Raw genomic sequence first — 19,489 nt, forward strand, 5'->3', positions numbered from 1 at the left:
ATTGTGTTTTCATTTTCATTCAGTTTAAAATAAAATACTTTCTAGATTACCTTGTTATTTCTTCTTTAGATTTCAAATATTTGGGGATTTTTCAGATACCTTTCAATTGCTGATTCTTAAGTTAATTTCACTATGCTCAGAGAACAAACTTCATATGATTTATTCTTTTTAAGTATATTGAGACTTATTGTATAACCTGGAATATGGTGAGTTTTGGTGTATGTTTTATGTCCACATTAAAAAAAAATATGTATTCTCTTTTGTTCTATAGTTCTCAATTAGATCACCTTGATTCATTTCCTGGACACATTAATGGTGGCTAGATGGTAAAGCGTCTACCTACAATTTGGGAGACCCAGGTTCAATCCCTGGGTCAGGAAGATCTCCTGGAGAAGGCAATGGCAACCCACTCCAGTACTCTTGCCTGGAAAATCCCATGGACGATGGAACCTGGTAGGCTACAGTCCATGGGGTCACAAAGAGTCTGACACGACTGAGCGACTTCACTTCACTTTCACTCACTACTTAGTCTTGGTAGACCATTATAATATAATAATTGCTGATGTTTGAATATTTACTTTGAGCCAGGCATTCTGCATAGAGATTTATACAGATTATGTAAATTTAATTTTCACAATTGCTTTGTGGTATTATCATTAACCTAATTTATAGCTGAAGAAACCATAACAGAGATTAATCAACTTGCACAAACATATATGATATAGTAGGATTCAGATCTGATTAAACCATGCTTGTATCACCACTCCTCTGTCTAGATGCTTTATGCCTGCCTCATATCCAAATGGTCCATCATTTCCTCTATAATTTAGATCTGTTTCTGCCCTGACAGTGGGGACATAGTAGATTATTTCAGCAAACTAATCCATGCTAATTTTTTAACCTTTATCTTTTCATCTTATTTAGCAATAATTTCCCTCATTAAGAGTTAAAATATGTAAAAAACGACAGGGATCCTGGCAAGCCGATGGGAAAGGGGAGTTGGACAGATTGCTATTGGAACAGTTATATAAGGATTTACTAATTTTTCTAACAGTGAAAGTGAACTACTGTTGATCTCCTGATGGTGTGTTTCCATTATTTAGTGCCTTGCTACATGGGAATCCTTCCTTACATCACAGACAGATCTCCACTTGGAAGAAGCCTCTGAAGATAAATTGTAATCTCATTGAAGACCTCTATGTGATCTTTGGAAGATAATGTCTGTTAACCAAAGTTATTCTTTCTCAATGGGCTGGATCCTTTCTAAAGTGGATGAAAAGTATTTCACACTATCTGGAAAACCAACAACTTAAAGCTCAGGTGTTCCAGATCATTGATATAAATTTGGATATATATATATATATATGTACACAATACATATACATACATATAAATATGTAGCTTAGTTTTAACTATGTTCTTAAATTTGTATGCCAATAATTATACATAAAAAGGTTTTTTTCTTAAGTATTTGTCTGTGGAATATGTCATTTTAAATATATTGTAAAGACTCAGTTTTAATAAAAAGTTTAATATGAAATGACTGACTATTGTGCATTCTTTTCCTATTAGTAGCTCAAGGCTCTGAATAGGATTCTAATATGAATCCAGTGTATATTAATAAGTATGCTGTGTATTCACCTTTATTTCATCATAATTTTCTCTGAAATACTATTTACTTTGATATTAGGAATTCAAAGTAAATATGCAAAACTGGATTAAATATTTTTTAACAATTAAAGATAACTTTGAAAGTTGGTTTGCTAAAAGCTAAAAAATTGTTTAAAGGCTACCAAGATAAATATAAATTATTTTTGAGTTATTATTTAGAAATACTCATACAGTCATTTTCCTACTAGTAACTTTATGTTTGGGGGATTTTTTTTACCTACTCTTTGCAACTCACATCTAGCTTTATTTTTTAATGTACACAGTGTTTATCAAATTTGTTCTCCCATTTTATTTGTTGTAAGTCACAAGTGCAGGTGACTTATGGTAACAGAGATAAAGACACAAGTTACAATAACAGGAATAGAGACACATTACACCTCAATTCATTTTCCAGGCTCACAGTCTAGTAATATTTATCATACAAGTGATTTTATATTCATTTTATAGCTATGTAAAAATTGAATATATTATCTAACATTTGCCAATTTTTGGAAATAGATATTTCTCAAGACTTGGAATAAAGTGTGAGGTATTTAGTCATGCATATTACCTTACATGGATGACTTGTACCCTGTGGTGGTGGTTGTTGTTCAGGCACTCATGTCTGACTCTTTACAACCCAGGGACTGCAGCTTGCCAGGCTTCTCTGTCCTTCACTGTATCCCAGACTTTGCTTATTATTTTTAATCATTTGGTTATTAGCATGTAAATAAGTGTCTCTCACACACAAAGTAGACATTTAAATCATCTTAACTAAAGCAAGGAAGCTGAAGCTCCAGTATTTTGTAAATCTGATGTGAACAGCCGACTCATTGGAAAGTCCCTGATGTTGGAAAGATTGAGGTCAGGAGGAAAAGAGGGTGTCAGAGGATAAGGCTGGATGGCATCACCAATGGCATGGACATGAACTTGGGCAAACTTTGGGAGATGGTGAGTGGTGAGGGACAGGGAGGCCTGATGTACTGCAATCCATGGGGTTGCAAAGAGTCGGACACAACTGGGCAACTGAACAGCAACAACAAACTAAAACAAGAGATACACAATCACACACACGAATATAAAACTAAATATTTTTTCTTAAATACTGACATGTACAGTTTTTAAACCATTTGTAGTGAAGAATCTGCCTTCATTTTTTCACATTTGGCTGCTGATAGCTTTTAAGCTTCACCTGCTTTTTCCTCTCCTGCCCCATGTCTGGACAAGCTGCTAAGAAACCCAAAAGAATGTTCCCTCTTTCAGCACTCAGGACGTTCAAACCATTCAACCTCCTCCCTGTGTACAGGGACTCATCTCTAACTATCATAAAAACCTCAAGCCAGTGTCTTTCCCAGGTCTCAGGACACTTTCAGAGAGGACTGCCCTGTTGGCCCTGTTACGTGATAACTGTAATGGGGAAGCCTCATCATGTGATAACTCTTTTCATACCCTGTTTGTGTGTTCGTGCCACCACTGGTCTGGACATCCAAAACAAATTTGGGTTGAGAAGCCTTCCTATTTATCAGGATGACTCCAACTGTATTGTTTTGCAAACCATTTAGCCACCCCAAACTTCATTTCCCCATCCAGAGATAATAATCTAGAACTCAAATGGAGGGAATAATCTCCAACTAACAGCCTGTTAAATGACACAGAAAACTTAGAACACCTGCCAGAGGGAAGTAGGGGTGGGGGAATTAGGTGAAAGTGGTCAGAAGGTACACACTTCCAATTATAAATAAGGCCTGGGGATGTAATGCACAGCATGACAGTCGTTAATAAAGTATTGTGTATTTGAAATTGACAGGAGAAGTAGATCTTAAAAATTCTCATCAAGGTTTTGGTTGCAAGTGTGAGGTAATGCATGTTAACTAATCTTATTGTGTTAGTCATTTTACACTGTATAAATAGATCATTATGTGGTAGTCTTAAACTTAATATTTATCAATTATACCTCAATAAACCTTTAGCTCTACATATCTTTCCTCTGTTCTGTCCCTCATTCTATCCATGAGTGACATCCCACATACACACCACATGCCCACAGAGGTTACATCTGTTAATTTGTGTATATCTTTCCATACGTTGCTCTATACTTACAGTATCCTGTACAGACTTCACACACTTACAAACACTCCCTCACAGGCAGTTTTTAGGTTTGTCTTATAAAAATGAAGTCATATGATACTATTTTGCCTTCTGTTTCTCATTTCACAGTATCTTGTGGAAAGCTCTTATGCACTTTTTAAATGGCCGCACAGTATGTCATGGTGTGAATCTGTAGTGATTCGTGAGCCATTTTGTTGATTAGAATTACTTACTTTGCTTCTAATTTATTATCTCACCGCAAAAAGAAACACTATACATTTGGTTGCCACTTCATATCTATAGCCCCTCTCCCCATTTCTCCAGGCCTAAGGAACGTCTAATCTGTCTTCTGTCTTTACAGATTTGCTTGTTCAAGATATTTCATGTTAATGGAACATATAATATGTGATTCTTTTTTTGTGACTGGCTTCTATCATTTAACATAATATTTTCAAGTTTCATTCATGTTGTAGCATTGATCAGTACTTTGTTCTTTTTTTATGGCCAAAAACATTCTATTGTATATGTGTGTGTGCAAGTGTGTTGTTATTTTTTACTCACTAAGTGAAAGTGAAGTCACTCAGTCATGTCCAACTCTTTGTGACCCCATGGGCAGTAGCCTGCACCAGGCTCCTCCGTCCATGGGATTTTCTAGGCAAGAGTACTAGAGTGGGTTGCCATTTCCTTCTCCAGGGTATCTTCCCGACCCAGGGATCAAACCCAGGTTGTTGTTTTTTACTCACTAAGTCACGTCCAACTCTATGGACTGAAGCACACCAGGCTTCCCTGTCCTTTACCATCACCTAGAGTTTGTTCAAACTCATGTCTGTTGAGTTGATGATGCCATCCAACCATCTCATCCTCCGTCACCCTTTTCTCCTCTTGTCCTCAGTTTTTCTTTTCTAGTGAGTTGGCTCTTGACATCAGGTGGCCAAACTGTTTTAGCTTCAGCTTCAGCATCAGTCCTTCCAATGGATATTCAGGGTTGATTTCCTTTAGGATTGACTGATTTGATCTCCTTGCTGCCCAAGGAACTCTCAAAAGTTTTTTCCAGCACCACAGTTTGAAAGCATCAGTTCAGCACTCAGCCTTCTTAATAGTCCAACTCTCACATCTATACATATCTACTAGAAAAACCATAGCTTTGAGTATACAGACCTTTTTAGGCAAAATGATGACTGCTTTCTAATATGCTGTCTAGGTTTGTCATAGGTTTTCTTCCAAGGAGCAAGCATCTTTTAATTTCATGGCTGCAGTCACTGTCTGCAGTGATTTTGGAGCCCAAGAAAATAAAATTTGTCACTGTTTCCATTTTTCCCCATCTATTTGCCATGAAGTGATGGGACTGAATGCCATCATCTTAGTTTTTTGAATGTTTTATTTTAAGCCAGCTCTTTCACTTTCGTCTTTCACTCCTGTCACGAAGTTCTTCAGTTCTTTTTTACTTTCTGTCATTAGGGTGGTATCATCTGCATATCTGAGGTGATTGATATTTCTCCCAGCATTCTTGATTTCAGCTTATGAGCCTTTCAGCCCAGCATTTCGCATGATATACTCTGCATATAAGTTTAATAAGCAGGGTGACAAGAACAGATATATATTTACACACACACATATATATGTGTAGACATATACATTTTGGTTTATTCATTCTATTTGTTTTTTCTTTCATTGATAGACATTTAGTTTGTTTTCAGCTTTGGCTATTATGAATACAGCTGCCATAAATATTGGTATGTAAGTGTTTGTGTGAACATACGATTTCATTTCTTTTGGGCTTGTACCTAAGAGTGGAATTGCTGGTTCATACCACAACTATATTTGACCATTTAAGGAGCTACCAGAATGTTTTTCAAAGTGGCTATACCATTTTACATTCCTACCATTAGTGTATGAGAGTTCCAATTACTTTACATCCGCATCAGCATTTATTTTTAAAATTTAGTTTTATTATAGCCATCCCAATGGATGGAATGGTATCTTGTTTTGACTTGCATTTCCTGTTGCATCTTTTATTGTGGGCCTGTTAGTGATTTATATATATTCTTTGGGAAAATATCTGTTCAGATCCTTTGCCCATTTTAGTTATTGAGTTGTAAAAGTTATTTGTATAATTCTAGATGCAAATCTCTTATCAGATTATATTTGCAAATATTTCTTTTTTACTTTCTTGATAATGCACTTTGAGTCACAGAAATTTTAAATTTTGATGAAGTTCAGTATATATTTTTCTCTTTTTTGCTTATCCTTTTGGTGTCATAACTAAGAAGTCACTGCCAAAACTGCAGTCATGCAGATCTACCTCTAAGTTTTCTTGTAAAAAGAGCTGTAACTTTTAGATTTTAGGCTTTTGATAGCCACTTTGAGTCAGTCATTGCATATAATGTGTGATAAGGGCCCAATATTATTCTTTTACAAGAGGATATACAGTTGTCTTAGCACTATTTGCTGAAGAGACTGTGTCATAATTTTCACTACTGAGGAACATGGAGTTGGAGCTCCTTGTATTGTCATCCTGGAAGTGGAACTCCTAGTGTAGTTTTGAACTGGCCAGTGTGATGTGTACTGTGGTGGCTGTTGTTAGCATATGGAAATATGATTACTGGATACCTCATCATAAAAACAATTTTTAAAAACAGCAAAATGAGACATTTGACTCTTACTTAAAAAAATCTACCCTAAAGTCTATAGGTACTTTTCATTGCACTCATGCCCTCTTTCAACAACTGCTTCTCGAAGAAAACAATTCTTGTTCAGTTATTTTTCCACCTAGCACATAGCCTTCAAAAAAAAGGCAAGGATTTCAAGTGGGACAGGCCAGTAGCCTTTGTATGGAACTGGAGATAGACGTGGCATATTTTGAAAGTGGTTTAAGTCCATCTTGTATAATTGCTTCCGGCCAGGTAATTCTGTTTCTTTCTTTCTAAGGATTCCACCCCCTCCTTTCATTCTAGTTACATGGAGGGAAATTTAAAATCTTTTAACCTCAACTGGATATTTAAAGCAGAAACATTCATGGTGAATTTCTCTGTTGTTTTGACCTAAGGTCCTAGGAAGGAAAAAACATTTCCTGTGTTGTACATGGATGAAAGTCATCATCATAGAGTTTGACTCCTGTGAATTTTGGAGTCAGTGAGCTCAGGTTTAAGATATGATTTGAGAATGTTACTTGTTTGGTTCCTAGTTTGTACTTTCCCTACTCTTTTTTAAAAATTGTTGGCAGTTGATTGACTAGAAAACATTATTTGCTTCTTTTTTAGAGAACTACAAGCACACACAGACACACACTTAAAATAAGAAATTATCACTGGACATGTGTATGATCCCCAGAATATACAAATAAAAGTATTTTTCCACTTTCTTACACCTCATCCCAAGATTACTACTTCGACTAGTTTTATATTACTCTGGAAACTTGGATTTCTACTCATGCTGTTGACCATCTATTTTATAATCAATTTCTTTGTCTTTGCCTTAAACAGGTTTTTAAGTTCTTATATTTTTCCCCAAAACTCACAGTTGATTCTGTGCTTTGATTAAGCTATTATTGATTGTGGGTGTTTTTTTTTTTTTTTTTTTTTTGCTTTTGGCCCAGTTTCTCCTTAAGTCTTTTTGTGATATTGTTTCAGAATTCTTATTCTAACTGACCAAAGAAACTACTTTAGAAAAAAATGGGAAATAATGGGCTTACATAACCCAGAAGGAAAAGGGTGTTCTGAATAGGTGTATTTCTCTTTCTGTCTATTTCCTACTTTGCTCGAATGGGTTGACCTCCCTTCCACCTAGTCCTGCCTTTGAAAGTGAAAAAGTGAAAGTGTTAGTCAGTCATTTGTGTCTGACTCTTTGTGACTCCATAGACTATAGCCCACCAGGCTTCTCTGCCCATGGAATTCTCCAGGCAAGAATACTGGAGTGGGTAGCCATTTCCTTCTCCAAGGGATCTTCCTGACCCAGGGATCAAACCTGGGTCTCCTGCATGCAGGTGGATTCTTTACCATCTGAGCCACCGGGGAAGCCCAGCCTAGCCTTTTCATGAGGTTTATTCTGTGGTTCTCAAATGGGGGCCCATTTAACAGAGTCTGGAGATAGTTTTTGAAACCACATTATGGGAGGAAATACGGGCATATAGTTGATAGAGATCAGGGATGCTGCTAAGCATCCTAACCCCCACAACAAAGAACTATCTGACCCAAAATGCCATGATTGCCTAAGCTGAGAATCCTGGGCTAGACTGGTGTTTCCTAGTAACTCCTGGCTCATGAGTTCCTAGCTTTGCTGCTGGGAAAGAAAGAGCTCTTCTTTTCCAGCTTCAATCAGAAAAGTGGCTTAGGATATAGCCAACTCTCCCTCTTCCCCACATCCTGGTCTCAGGCCAGTCTGGGGCTGAAAGCCAGGGTGCCATTATCAATAAATCCTAGGTTAAGTTCTTGTTTTTATACAAAGAACAGCAGGCAAGGGGATTATTATGGTCAAGGGAACATGCAGCTTTCATTCAGACCTCATGCTAGATGTGCACCCTCGAAAAGAAAAGGGATGCTTTAAGCAAAAGAAAGAAGAGGTTGAGGGAACACAAATTATGTCCACACTATAATTTTAAAATGAGCATACATTTTTATTCATTTAGAATTGGATAAGTTCTATACCCTCATATAATTAACAATATTCTGTACTTACACCTAAATTCCTCAACAAGAAAGGACTAATGTAAAAATAGCTCTACAGGGAACATGGATTAGAAATTGCAAGTATAAATAGACCATTAGTCCAGCACATGTAATTACATAGGAAGTCAGTCATAATTTTATTGGCTAACAAATAGCACAAGACTAGGAAATTAAGAGTTATGAGAGTACTCATATATTGAAAATATAGTCTTTACATTAGATTTGATTGAGCTCAGTGGATAAAATATATTCCTATATTGAAATACTATATTGAGATCCCATCAAAGCACTGATGTGAAGGATATATTGAATGACAAAGCTATGATCCTTTCTTTTACAAATACATTCAACCAACTACATGATTATTGTAACATGAATGATGTAATGAAGGATTGCTGCACCGAATTTCACTAAAGATCAAGCTCAGCATTCTCACTGTTTCATGGAGATTTGAAAATTAAGAATAATGAAACTAGTCTATTATGTGGAGATTTCCATGTCTCTTAAGCTAGGTTAGCAAATGAAATATGGCTTATAAACACCTTTAATTTAAATTGAAGTGACTGTGTTCATGATTGATCTTGTAACTAATCAGTCTGTTCTTCGATTCCTCTACCATGTTATAATCTGACCCCCTTTAGCAGTGAACCTCCTAATTCTGGCACCTGTCACAGAAAATGTTCATGTGAAAGCAGCTATTTTTTCATAACATCTCAAGTGAAATTTTTACATACATACAGTACCGAATAAGCATTCACAGATAAAACAGTAGAATCAGGCCCATTTGTTTCCTTCTTCACAGGCATTTTAGAGGGTATTTTAGATTTAATTTGCTGTTTTATTTTATGTGGCTTTGTTTTTAAATAGAATTAGTCCTTTTTTTCTTCTGAAAATGAACAAATCATGAATTTCTTAGAACTGTCGAATGACTCGAGCCACCTGGTAGGCATGGTATGACTTCCAATTTTTCTGTCCACTGCACTGTATTTCACCAGATCTCTGAGGTATAAGCTCTTGACAAGTTGTTTTATTTCTGTCATTTCACAGATCTACTTAGCTTGAACATCCAGAATCATGGCATTTGACAACCAGTTCTTAATAGTGTCTCAGTCAGCCTTTGTCATATGAGAAAAGCAAAGCTCCAAGGGGCACGATGACTCTTATTCGGTTGCCCTCTCCATCTCATCACTCCTTTCATAATCTCAGTGGCAGAAAAGCAAGTCTTTGGTCACACTAGCACTGGATTTCAGTGGACACGCTCTTCAGTATTCCACTCCCTTGCCTACTCTTCCTGGAGCCTCCAAACCTCAATTTTCTGACTCATTTCATCCTGGCAGCTTTATTTGGTCCATATTAAAATGAGAAAATGAAGGATAGTTACTATAATTTTTCTATAGCCAAATTTAATTCTCATGATGAGTTATTTTGAAATTGTATCTTATTTAAAGTAATTTTTATTTTTTTTTATTTTTGGAGATTATTTATTTATTTGGTTGCAATGGGTCTTCACTGCTGCATCAGCTTTTTCTAGGGCAGCTAGCATAGGCTACTTTTTGTTGCAGTGATGGGCTTCTCATTGCGGTGGCTTCTCTTGTGGAGCACAGACTCTAAGCTCATGGGCTTCAGTAGTTGTTGCCCACAGACTTTAGTTGACCTTGGCGTGTGGAATCTTCCCAGACCAGGGACTGAACCCATGCCCCTTGCTTTATCTGTTCTATCAAAAGACTAATAATAGTACTTTATTAATGTAGTAGTAAACAAAATAATATATGTAAAGGGCTGTACATATTAAGGGCACAGGTTAAACATAAAAGGTAAAAACAGGATCTTAGAAGTTTTCCCAGAGAGACCTACCTTACAGCATAGGCATCTTTCCTAAATGAAAAAATCACTTTGATTGCTACCTAATCTGAAACAGAAACATGCAACTATTAGGTTCTGACCAACTCATAGGTAACATAATGATCAAGAAAGCTTTCCTAATTTCTAGCTTTTTAAAAGCCAGATGTAGGATTATATCAATGTGTACTGTGAACAGCCTAACCTCAGAGGGAAACAGAAGTTGTCCAGAAACAGATTTTTTCCTGGCAACTCAGTCCTGACATCCAGTTTATAAATGTAGAAATAATGTTCCTTCGCATTTAATAATGGCTTTGGATAAACTCTTAGAGTTGTTAGATGTAGAATTAAGTTCTGAGCACACTGTAAAAAAAAAAGGCATTTAACATTTAAAATTCTGAGCCTGTTAGTTAACTGTTCTAGGCCCCAATTTCCCATCTGTGGAAAGGGGGAATTAATCTGCCAAATTTACATTGCTAGGAAGTATTAGAATAAATTATACACAGCTGACTTTGACTACTTAAAAAAATTCTATATTAGCTTTCCTTCGTTACTCATCCAAACACTGAGACTTTCAGTCCATCCGTGAATTCAGGGTATCCTGAGATAAAACAAGGTAATGGTCATAGTTACTAAGGTGCATTACATTAAGAAAGATTCATGTGTGTGAATATAGATAGATATAGATACACATTTAAGCTTTTATTTATATACATAGATGTGTGTGTATGTATGCATATGGGTACGTGGTATGTGAATGTGTATAGTAATTAGTGGAATGATGTGAGTTAAAAATGAATGGAGCATGGGCCTTCCTTGGTGGTCCACACACCTAAGGCAGGGGATATGGGTTCAATCCATGATCGAGAACTAAGATCCTGCTTGCCACATGGCATGGCCAAAAAAAGAAAAAAATTATTGGAGCAGAAGTCAACAGCATGCATACTGTTGCTTATCTTCCTCCCATCTTTCTATGTGTTACAGTTTTTCCAGGTTTGAAAATGTATTTATGTTCATGTTCATAAGTTTCTTGAGCAATGATATCCTTTAAAATAGGACAGCTATTTGTGTGTGTTTGCCAGCACTTTGGCTAGTGCATTTCTTTAAAGCTGTACTTACATATGTTCAAAACAGAAAAATTGAACTTCCACAGTTCCTGTTTATATTTCTTTTAATATAAGTCATGGAGATTGAAGACATTGTTTATATTTTTTATTCTAAACATTACAGTTAGGGTAATCTTTGGGTAAGATCAGAAGAAAAATGCTCTCTCATTTTAAGGGAAGTCTTTCCAGAATATGCAATTAAACAGCTAATCAGAGCTGGTGAAATGAGGCATTTGTTAATTATGCATAAACAATCTTCTCTTCCTACTTGAAGTATTATGATTACTAATTTTAAGATTAAATTAATATTGCTTCTAAGTGGTTTATTTAAGCAATCAGATTCTAAAACCTTTTGAAATACTTTGCATTCAAATATCCATCAACCATGCATCCACTCATACTGTTGTTCACCAATTCCACAAAGATTCCACTGCTAACAGGGACCAGATACCATTATCTGTGCTGCTGTAAATTGTTGTTCATTCACTAAGTCATGTCCAACTTTTTGTGACTTCATGAACTGCAACCCACTAGGCTTCCCTGTCCTCCACTATCTCCCGGAGTTTGCTCACATTCATGTCCATTGAGTTGGTGATACTATCTAACCATCTCCTCCCGTGCCGCTCCCTTCTCCTTTTGCCTTCAGTCTTTCTCAGCATCAAGGTCTTTTCTAATGAGTCTGCTCTTTGCATCAGGTGGCCAAAGTATTGTAAATGGTAATGGTAAATAAAATAAACATAACTTGCCTTCAGTAAGTTAAAGTCTAATGAGGAGAAAGACACCATATATAAATAAAAATTAAATCTCAATTTCATGAATGTATTAGGCTCTAGGGCTGCTGTAATAAAGTATCAAAAACTAGGTGGCTTAAAACAACAGAAATTGATTGTCTTTCACTTCTGGAGGTTAGAAGTCTGAGGTTCTAGGGGAAAATCCTTCCTTGCCTCTTCCAGCTGCTGCTGTTTGCTGGCAGGCCTTGGGGCTCCTGGGATTGTAGGTGTCCACTCCATTCACTGGGCAGTCTTCTCTGTGTCTTCATACTGCTTTCCCTCATTACTGTCTTTGTCCAAATATCCTCTTTTCACAAGGACACTAGTCATAATATATTAGGGCCCACTCTAATGACCTCATTTTAACTTCATTACCTGTATAATGACCCCATTTTAAAATGAGGGCACAGTATGGGATACTGGGGATAGAACTTCAACGTATGTTCTTTAGGGGGCACAATTCAACCCATAACAATGCACAATTACGAACAGTGACAAGTGCTATGATGTAGTCTGACCACTAACAGAATGATATGAAGCATCTATTTTAAGTTGAGTAAACAGGGAAGGACTACTGAGGAATCAGAAAATAAGAATTAGCCAAATAGGTAAAGGGCTTTCCAGCTGGTGCTAGTGGTAAAGAATCCGTCCGCCAATGCAGGAGACGTGAGTTGGATCCTTGGATTGGGATGATCCTCTGGAATAGGAAATGTCAGCCCACTCCAGTATTCTTCCATGGGAAATCCCATGGACAGAGGAGCCTGGTAGGCTCCATAGGGTCACATGACTTAGCGACTAAACAACAATAACAAATAGGCAAAGGTCCTGAGGTCTGAAAAAGCTTGATGCACAGACAGAACTGAAACACAACCTGCGTGTCTTAGAGTGTAGTGAATGAGAGAAAAGGAGTCTCAAGACAAACTTTTAACTCTATCTGAATTTTTAATTTTTTTTAGTAACTAAGTAATTAGCAGAAAATACTGAGGTAGGATAGCATAACTTATAAGGGATATAATCAGTATAGTTTGATGACTTCCTTGATAGTATGTGTAAAAGATGAGAACACTAGAGGATATTTCCAAGCTAGTAACTGCAAAAGAACAGGGAGAAGGAAAAAGCTGGCATATCAATGACAATATCAGTGGAATCATTAACGGCTTGAAGAAACAGGTTGCAAATTTTCATAACCAGTGTGCTATTCAAGGTGATTTAAGCTAATCCAGTCATAGTTGTCTTTATAATATTTAATAATGTTGATGACAATTGGTAAATAACCCCGGCCATAGGCCTCCAGTCACTTTGCTGGCACCTCTCCTGGAACCTTTCCTAGACTGCCCCCAAATTTCAGAATTGAAAGTGTGAGCTTAAGAAATAGCTGGGGGCTGTAAGTTACCTGCATTCACTCTGTTGCTTGCTATTCTCCATTCTGATTGACCTACCCATAATGCACTGGGCATATCATCACAAGAAAAGTTTACATGTGATAATTATAGAGAGATACATACTTATGTGCATATACAGCTAGAAGTGCACAGTATATGTGTTTATACACACCCATATAATTATAAAAATTAACTAGGAGGGTAAGCTTAAAATTTATTTATTTTTATATGCCTGTTGGAGCCATAATCTGAAATCTTAGCCATTCACTAAAGCTCAAGAGTTGACTGACTGGAAAGTTGTAGAGGCTAGAGATAGTTGTATCAGGGGAAATAAGCCCTGCAGCAGAAAATCCAGCAGTTGCTAACCTTGATTCAGGCAGGTAATCCACATCCAAATTGGCCTCATTCCATAGAAAAAGATTAGAAGTTGGAGGCTTCAGACAGAGGTAGTGCCCAAAGGTGAGAAAAATAATTGCATACCATTTACAGGAGAGCATCCCAGGGATGAGAAACAAGATCCACTCCATATGGGAGGGACTGGCCCATGCTGGACTCAGGAGAGGTCCTGATGTAAGTAGAGGAGTGGTAGGCTTACACTGACAAATAAAGTAGGACACAGTGACTGTAATAAACAGGGAAATAATAGACTCTAACAGGTTTAAACAGAGAGGAAATATACCCTCACTTAACTAAGAGGTTCAGAAGAAGGGTAGAGCTTTAGCATCAGCTTACTCAGATAACCCCCACCTCTGCCACCTGTTCTCACCCCTTGCTGGTGAGCACTTTGCCTGCTGGCCTTTTCCTCTGCCTGCTTTCCTCAGCGGGTGAAAATGATGACTTTTGGATTCATATCCACATATGTAGTGGAAGCTGCCTTCCAGTGGTTGTCTACTTTTAAGAACAGGAAAATTTTCCCAGAATGCCCAGCAAACTCCTCCTTGTGTATCATTTTTCTAGTTTGGAAGGTATGCCCATCTTGAACCAATCCCTGTGTCCGTTTAGTAATGCAAAATTGGCCTTGGTTTGAGTTCCTGAATTCATCCCAAACAGGGAATGAGATTACTTTTAAATCCATTTAGTCCACTCCCAGCTTTATTACCAAAGCTATTTTTAAATTATTTGGGAGTGGGCCATTTGATTAGGTCCTCTCTCAAGTATCTTTGAAAGTGAAGAATCAGAAAAGGATTTGGTGCCCTAGTACTAGGGTGTGTTGGAGAGAGATGCACCACACCTATGGACACCTTATCTTTGACAAAGGAGCCAAGAACATACAATGGAGAAAAGACAATCTCTTCAATGAGTGGTGCTTGGAAAACTGGTCACCACTGTAAAAGAATGAAACTAGAACACTTTCTAACACCATACACAAAAATAAACTCAAATGGATTAAAGATCTAAATGTAAGACCAGAAATGATAAAACTCCTAGAGGAAAGCATAGGCAAAACACTCTCTGACATAAACCACGGCAGGATCCTCTATGACCCACCTCCCAGAGTAATGGAAATAAAAGCAAAAATAAACAAGAAAGAAAGTGAAATCGCTCAGTCATGTCTGATTCTTTGTGACCCCATGGACACCAGACTCCTCTGTCCATGAGATTTTCTAGGCAAGCATACTGTAGTGGGTTGCCATTTCCTTCTCCAGGGGATCTTCCCGACCCAGGGATCGAACCCAGGTCTCCCACATTGTAGACAGATGCTTTACCGTCTAAGCCACTGATGGAACCTAATTAAACTTAAAACCTTTTGCACAATGAAGGAAACTATAAACAAGGTGAAAAGACAGCCTTCAGAATCTGAGAAAATAATAGCAAACTAAACAACTGACAAAGAATTAATCTCAAAAATATACAAGCAGCTCATGCAGCTCAATTCCAGAAAAATAAATTAAAAAATGGGCCAAAGAACTAAACAGACATTTCTCCAAGGAAGACATACAGATGGCTAACAAACACATGAAAAGATGCTCAACATCACTCATTATCAGAGAAATGCAAATCAAAACCACAATGAGGTACCATCTCATGCTGGTCAGAATGGCTGCTATCCAAAAGTCTATAAACAGTAAATACAGGAGAGGGTGTGGAGAAAAGGGAACCCTCTTACCCTGTTGGTGGAAATGCAAACTAGTATAGCCACTATGGAGAACAGTGTGGAGAGTCCTTAAAAAACTCGAAATAGAACTGCCATATGACCCAGCAATCCCATTGCTGGGCATATATACTGAGGAAACCAGAATTGAAAGAGACACATGTATTCCAATGTTCATCGCAGCACTGTTTATAATAACCAGGACATGGAAGCAACCTAGATGTCCGTCAGCAGACAAATGGATAAGAAAGCTGTGGTACATATACACAATGGAATATTTCTCAGCTATTAAAAAGAATGCATTTGAATCAGTTCTAATGAGGTAGATGAAACTGGAGCCTATTATACAAAGTAAGTCAGAAAGGAAAACACCAATACAGTATATTAATGCATACATATGGAATTTAGAAAGATGTTAATGATGACCCTATATGGAAGACAGCAAAGAGACCCAGATGTAAAGAACAGACTTTTGGACTCTGTGGGAGAAGGTGAGGGTGGGATGATTTGAGAGAATAGCATTCAAATATGTATATTACCATATGTGAAATAGATCGCCAGTCCAGCTTCAATGCATGAGACAGGGCGCTCAGGGCTGATGCACTGGGATGACCCTGAGGGATGGGATGGGGAGGAAGGTGAGAGGGGGGTTCAGGATGGGGGCACATGTACACCCATGGCTGATTCATGTCAATGTATGGCAAAAACCACTACAATATTGTAAAGTAATTCTCCTCCAATTAAATTAATTAATTTAAAAAAGATAGAGATGCAGACACCAAGACAATATTAGAAACATCAAAGATTTATGTAGGATATACCTATAAGAGATAAAGGGTTGAGGAACAGAGAAAGGCTTCAGAGTGCAATGTGGCTCTAAACCTAAGAGGGGGCAGGAAAGGAAACGGATCTCAGGACACAGTTCAGCCCTGAAAAAGTCAGGCCAGAAGGGAGCCCAGGGCAGAGACAATTGTTTGGAGAGTCTTGTGTGGGCAGAAATAGCCCAGCTCTAGTCCCTCTGCCAGGCTCAGTCACTGGCTGTGAGCAGCCCAGGGAAAGCATCTGGAGATGTCTGCTAACTAGGCTTCTGATAGCAGATCAGCTTTCGGAAGGAGATCGATGTGACACACTTAGCTGCTGTGTAAAGGACTGTCATGCAGAGTCCTTCACTTTTCAGTTTCTGGGACATATAAAAAATAAGATTTTACCAAAACTTATTCAGTGGCAATGATTAATTCTCTTACTCTTTCACTTAGAGGCACCTTGTTAAACAGAAAGATTTGGGAAAATTTAACTATTGCTAATTTTAATAAAACTTGGCCCTTACAATAAATTTTGATTAAGTGCATTAATCATATCTTTGTCATAAGTTTGGAGTTAAGACTTAGTTCATTCAATTTATGTAAATGTCTGTCATATGATCTAACTGGCAAAACCAGCCCTCATGGTCAAATCAGTTAGACTTTCTGTAAAAAATCCTTTCAATTCACAGAAACATAGAAACATATGTTTATATGTTTGTATGTTTTGTTTGTATTTTTATGGTAATCATCTTCTTTCTGAATCCTAAGATAGGTACATGAGAGATACGCAATAGATGGAAGGATGGGTCCACAGATAGATAAACAGATTGGTCTTGCTACCAGTTTGTTATTTGGATAAAGTAAAAATCTCAACTTTCAATATTTCTTATAATAAATTATTTGCTTTGCTTTCCCTGGTGGCTCATGATAAAGAATCAGCCTGCAGTGTGGGAGACCCAGGTTCAATCCCTGGGTCAGAAAGATCCCCTGGTGATGGGAATAGCTACCCACTGCAGTATTCTTGCTTGGAGAATCTCATGGGCAGAGGGACCTGGTGGATTACAGTCCATGGGGTCACAAAGTCAGACATGACTTTTCATGTGATATAGACACTGGAGCAGTGCTTTCTTTCATGATCATCCAGAGATGGATAAGATGAGGTCATGAAGTAAAACTTAAGTAATTCCACCTCACCCAACATTCTGAACATCTCTGCATTGACAAGAATACAGTATTTTAGATTGCATGCATTGTTATACATATATAGACTGTTTAGTAACTAGTGGATTTGTACCCCTGGGAAATTAACCATAGTAAAATTCAGTTTTGTAAGAGATATACATCTTCTTTGTAAAGTGGGACAAGATCAACTGTAAAAGGGAGATGAGAAAAAAAAAAAAAGTGGGCCTGACTTCTAGAAAAGTTCTTTTTTTTCCCCTCAAAAAATGATCATTTTTATTTATCAATGTTATTAGAAAAGTTTAATGATAGAACATCAGTACAGTCATTTTTGGTTTATATATCATGGACTACTTTGCCACTCTAATGAGTATTTATAAAGAGTGTATTTTAATATACTGTGCTATGACATTAAATGACATTAAATGAAAAACATTAGTATGTAAAACTCTGCAGTACAATGTTATTTTGTTAGTATACAGGAATATCTGGGGTGAAACCATTAAGGGAACTTCTCGAGGAGTTTTAGAAGTCCCATGGACTTGTTTGGTAGTCTCCAAATATTAGTACACCAAAAACTACCGTACAATTGCACTCATCTCACATGCTAGCAAGGTAATACTCAAAATCCTTCAAGCTAGGCTTCAACAGTACGTAAACCAAGAACTTTCAGATGTTCAAGCTGGATTTAGAAAAGGCAGAGGAACCAGAGATCAAATTGCCAACATCCATTGGATCACAGAGAAAGCAAGGGAATTCCAGGAAAACATCTCCTTCTGCTTTATTGACTACTCTAAAGCCTTTGACTGTGGATCACAACAAATGGTGCAAAATTTTGAAAGGGGTGGGAATACCAGATCACCTTATCTGCCTCCTGAGAAACCTGTATGCAAGTCAAGAAGCAACAGTTAGACCAGGGATAGAACAATGGACTGGTTCAAAACTGGGAAAGGAGTACGTCAAGGCTGTATATTGTCACCCTGCTTATTTAACTTACATGCAAAGTGCATCATGCAAAATGCCTGGCCAGAGGCATCACAAGCTGCAATCAAGATTACTGGGAGAAATATCAACAACCTCAGGTGCATATGCAGATGATACCACTTTAATGGCAGAAAGTAAAGAGGAACTAAAGAGCGTCTTGATGATATTGAAAGAGGAGAGTGAAAAAGCTGGCTTAAACTCAATATAACGAAGATCATAGCTTCTGTTCCCATCATTTCATGGCAAGAATGGGGCAAAAGTGGAGACAGAGACAGATTTTATTTTCTTGGGCTCCAAAATCATTGCACATGGAGCAGTGTGACTGCAGCCACAAAATTAAAAGGTGCTTGCTCTTTGGATGGAAAGCTATGACAAACCTAGACAGCATAATAAAAAGCAGAGATATCACTTGACCGACCAAGGCTTGATTAGTCAAAGCTATTGTTTTTCTAGTAGCTATGTATGGATGTGAGAGGTGGACTGTAAAGAAGGCTGAGCGCTGAAGAATTGATGGTTTTGATTTGCGGTGCTGGAGAAGACTCTTGAGAGTCCCCTGGACAACAAGGAGATCAAACTAGTCAATCCTAAAGGAAATCAACCCTGAATATTCATTGGAAGCACTGATGCTTAAGCTGAAGCTCCAATACTTTGGCCACCTGATGCAAAGAGCCAACTCATTGGAAAAGACCGTGATGCTGGTAAAGATTGAGGGCAGGAGGAGAAGGGGGCGACAGAGGACGAGATGGTTAGATAACATCACTGACTCAATGGACTTGAGTTTTAGGAAACTCTGGGAGATAGTGAAGGACAGGGAAGCCTGACTTGCTACAGCCAATGGGGTTGCAAAGAATCAGACACGACTTAATGCCCAAATAACAACAAAAATTGCCCCTGTGATTTTGCTCGTTTTTCTTTCTACTAATGAATTATTT

General features: G+C 37.6%; 1 protein-coding gene across 11 annotated transcripts in view; it reads left to right on the top strand.

Annotated features, from left to right (window-relative positions):
• SNX7 (sorting nexin 7) overlaps nucleotides 1–19,489 on the top strand; it is a 163,999-nt gene that overhangs the window by 117,963 nt on the left and 26,547 nt on the right. For 5 of the 11 annotated variants that reach the window (XM_086391371.1, XM_086391376.1, XM_086391374.1 and 2 more), the window contains one exon: nucleotides 1,104–1,540. The exons of 3 other annotated variants lie outside the window; for them this stretch is intronic. In XM_086391371.1, the coding sequence (XP_086247497.1) occupies nucleotides 1,104–1,181 (78 nt within the window). In that variant the 3' untranslated portion in view covers nucleotides 1,182–1,540. Of the gene's footprint in view, nucleotides 1–271; nucleotides 454–1,103; nucleotides 1,541–19,489 lie in introns of those variants that run through there. 3 more of the 11 variants (XR_015160555.1, XR_015160557.1, XR_015160556.1) reach the window with 1 other exon arrangement.

This window comes from Bos grunniens, chromosome 3, assembly GCF_055505025.1.
Source record: "Bos grunniens cultivar Pamir isolate PY7600 chromosome 3, Bosgru_T2T1.0, whole genome shotgun sequence".
NCBI lineage: Eukaryota > Metazoa > Chordata > Mammalia > Artiodactyla > Bovidae > Bos > Bos grunniens.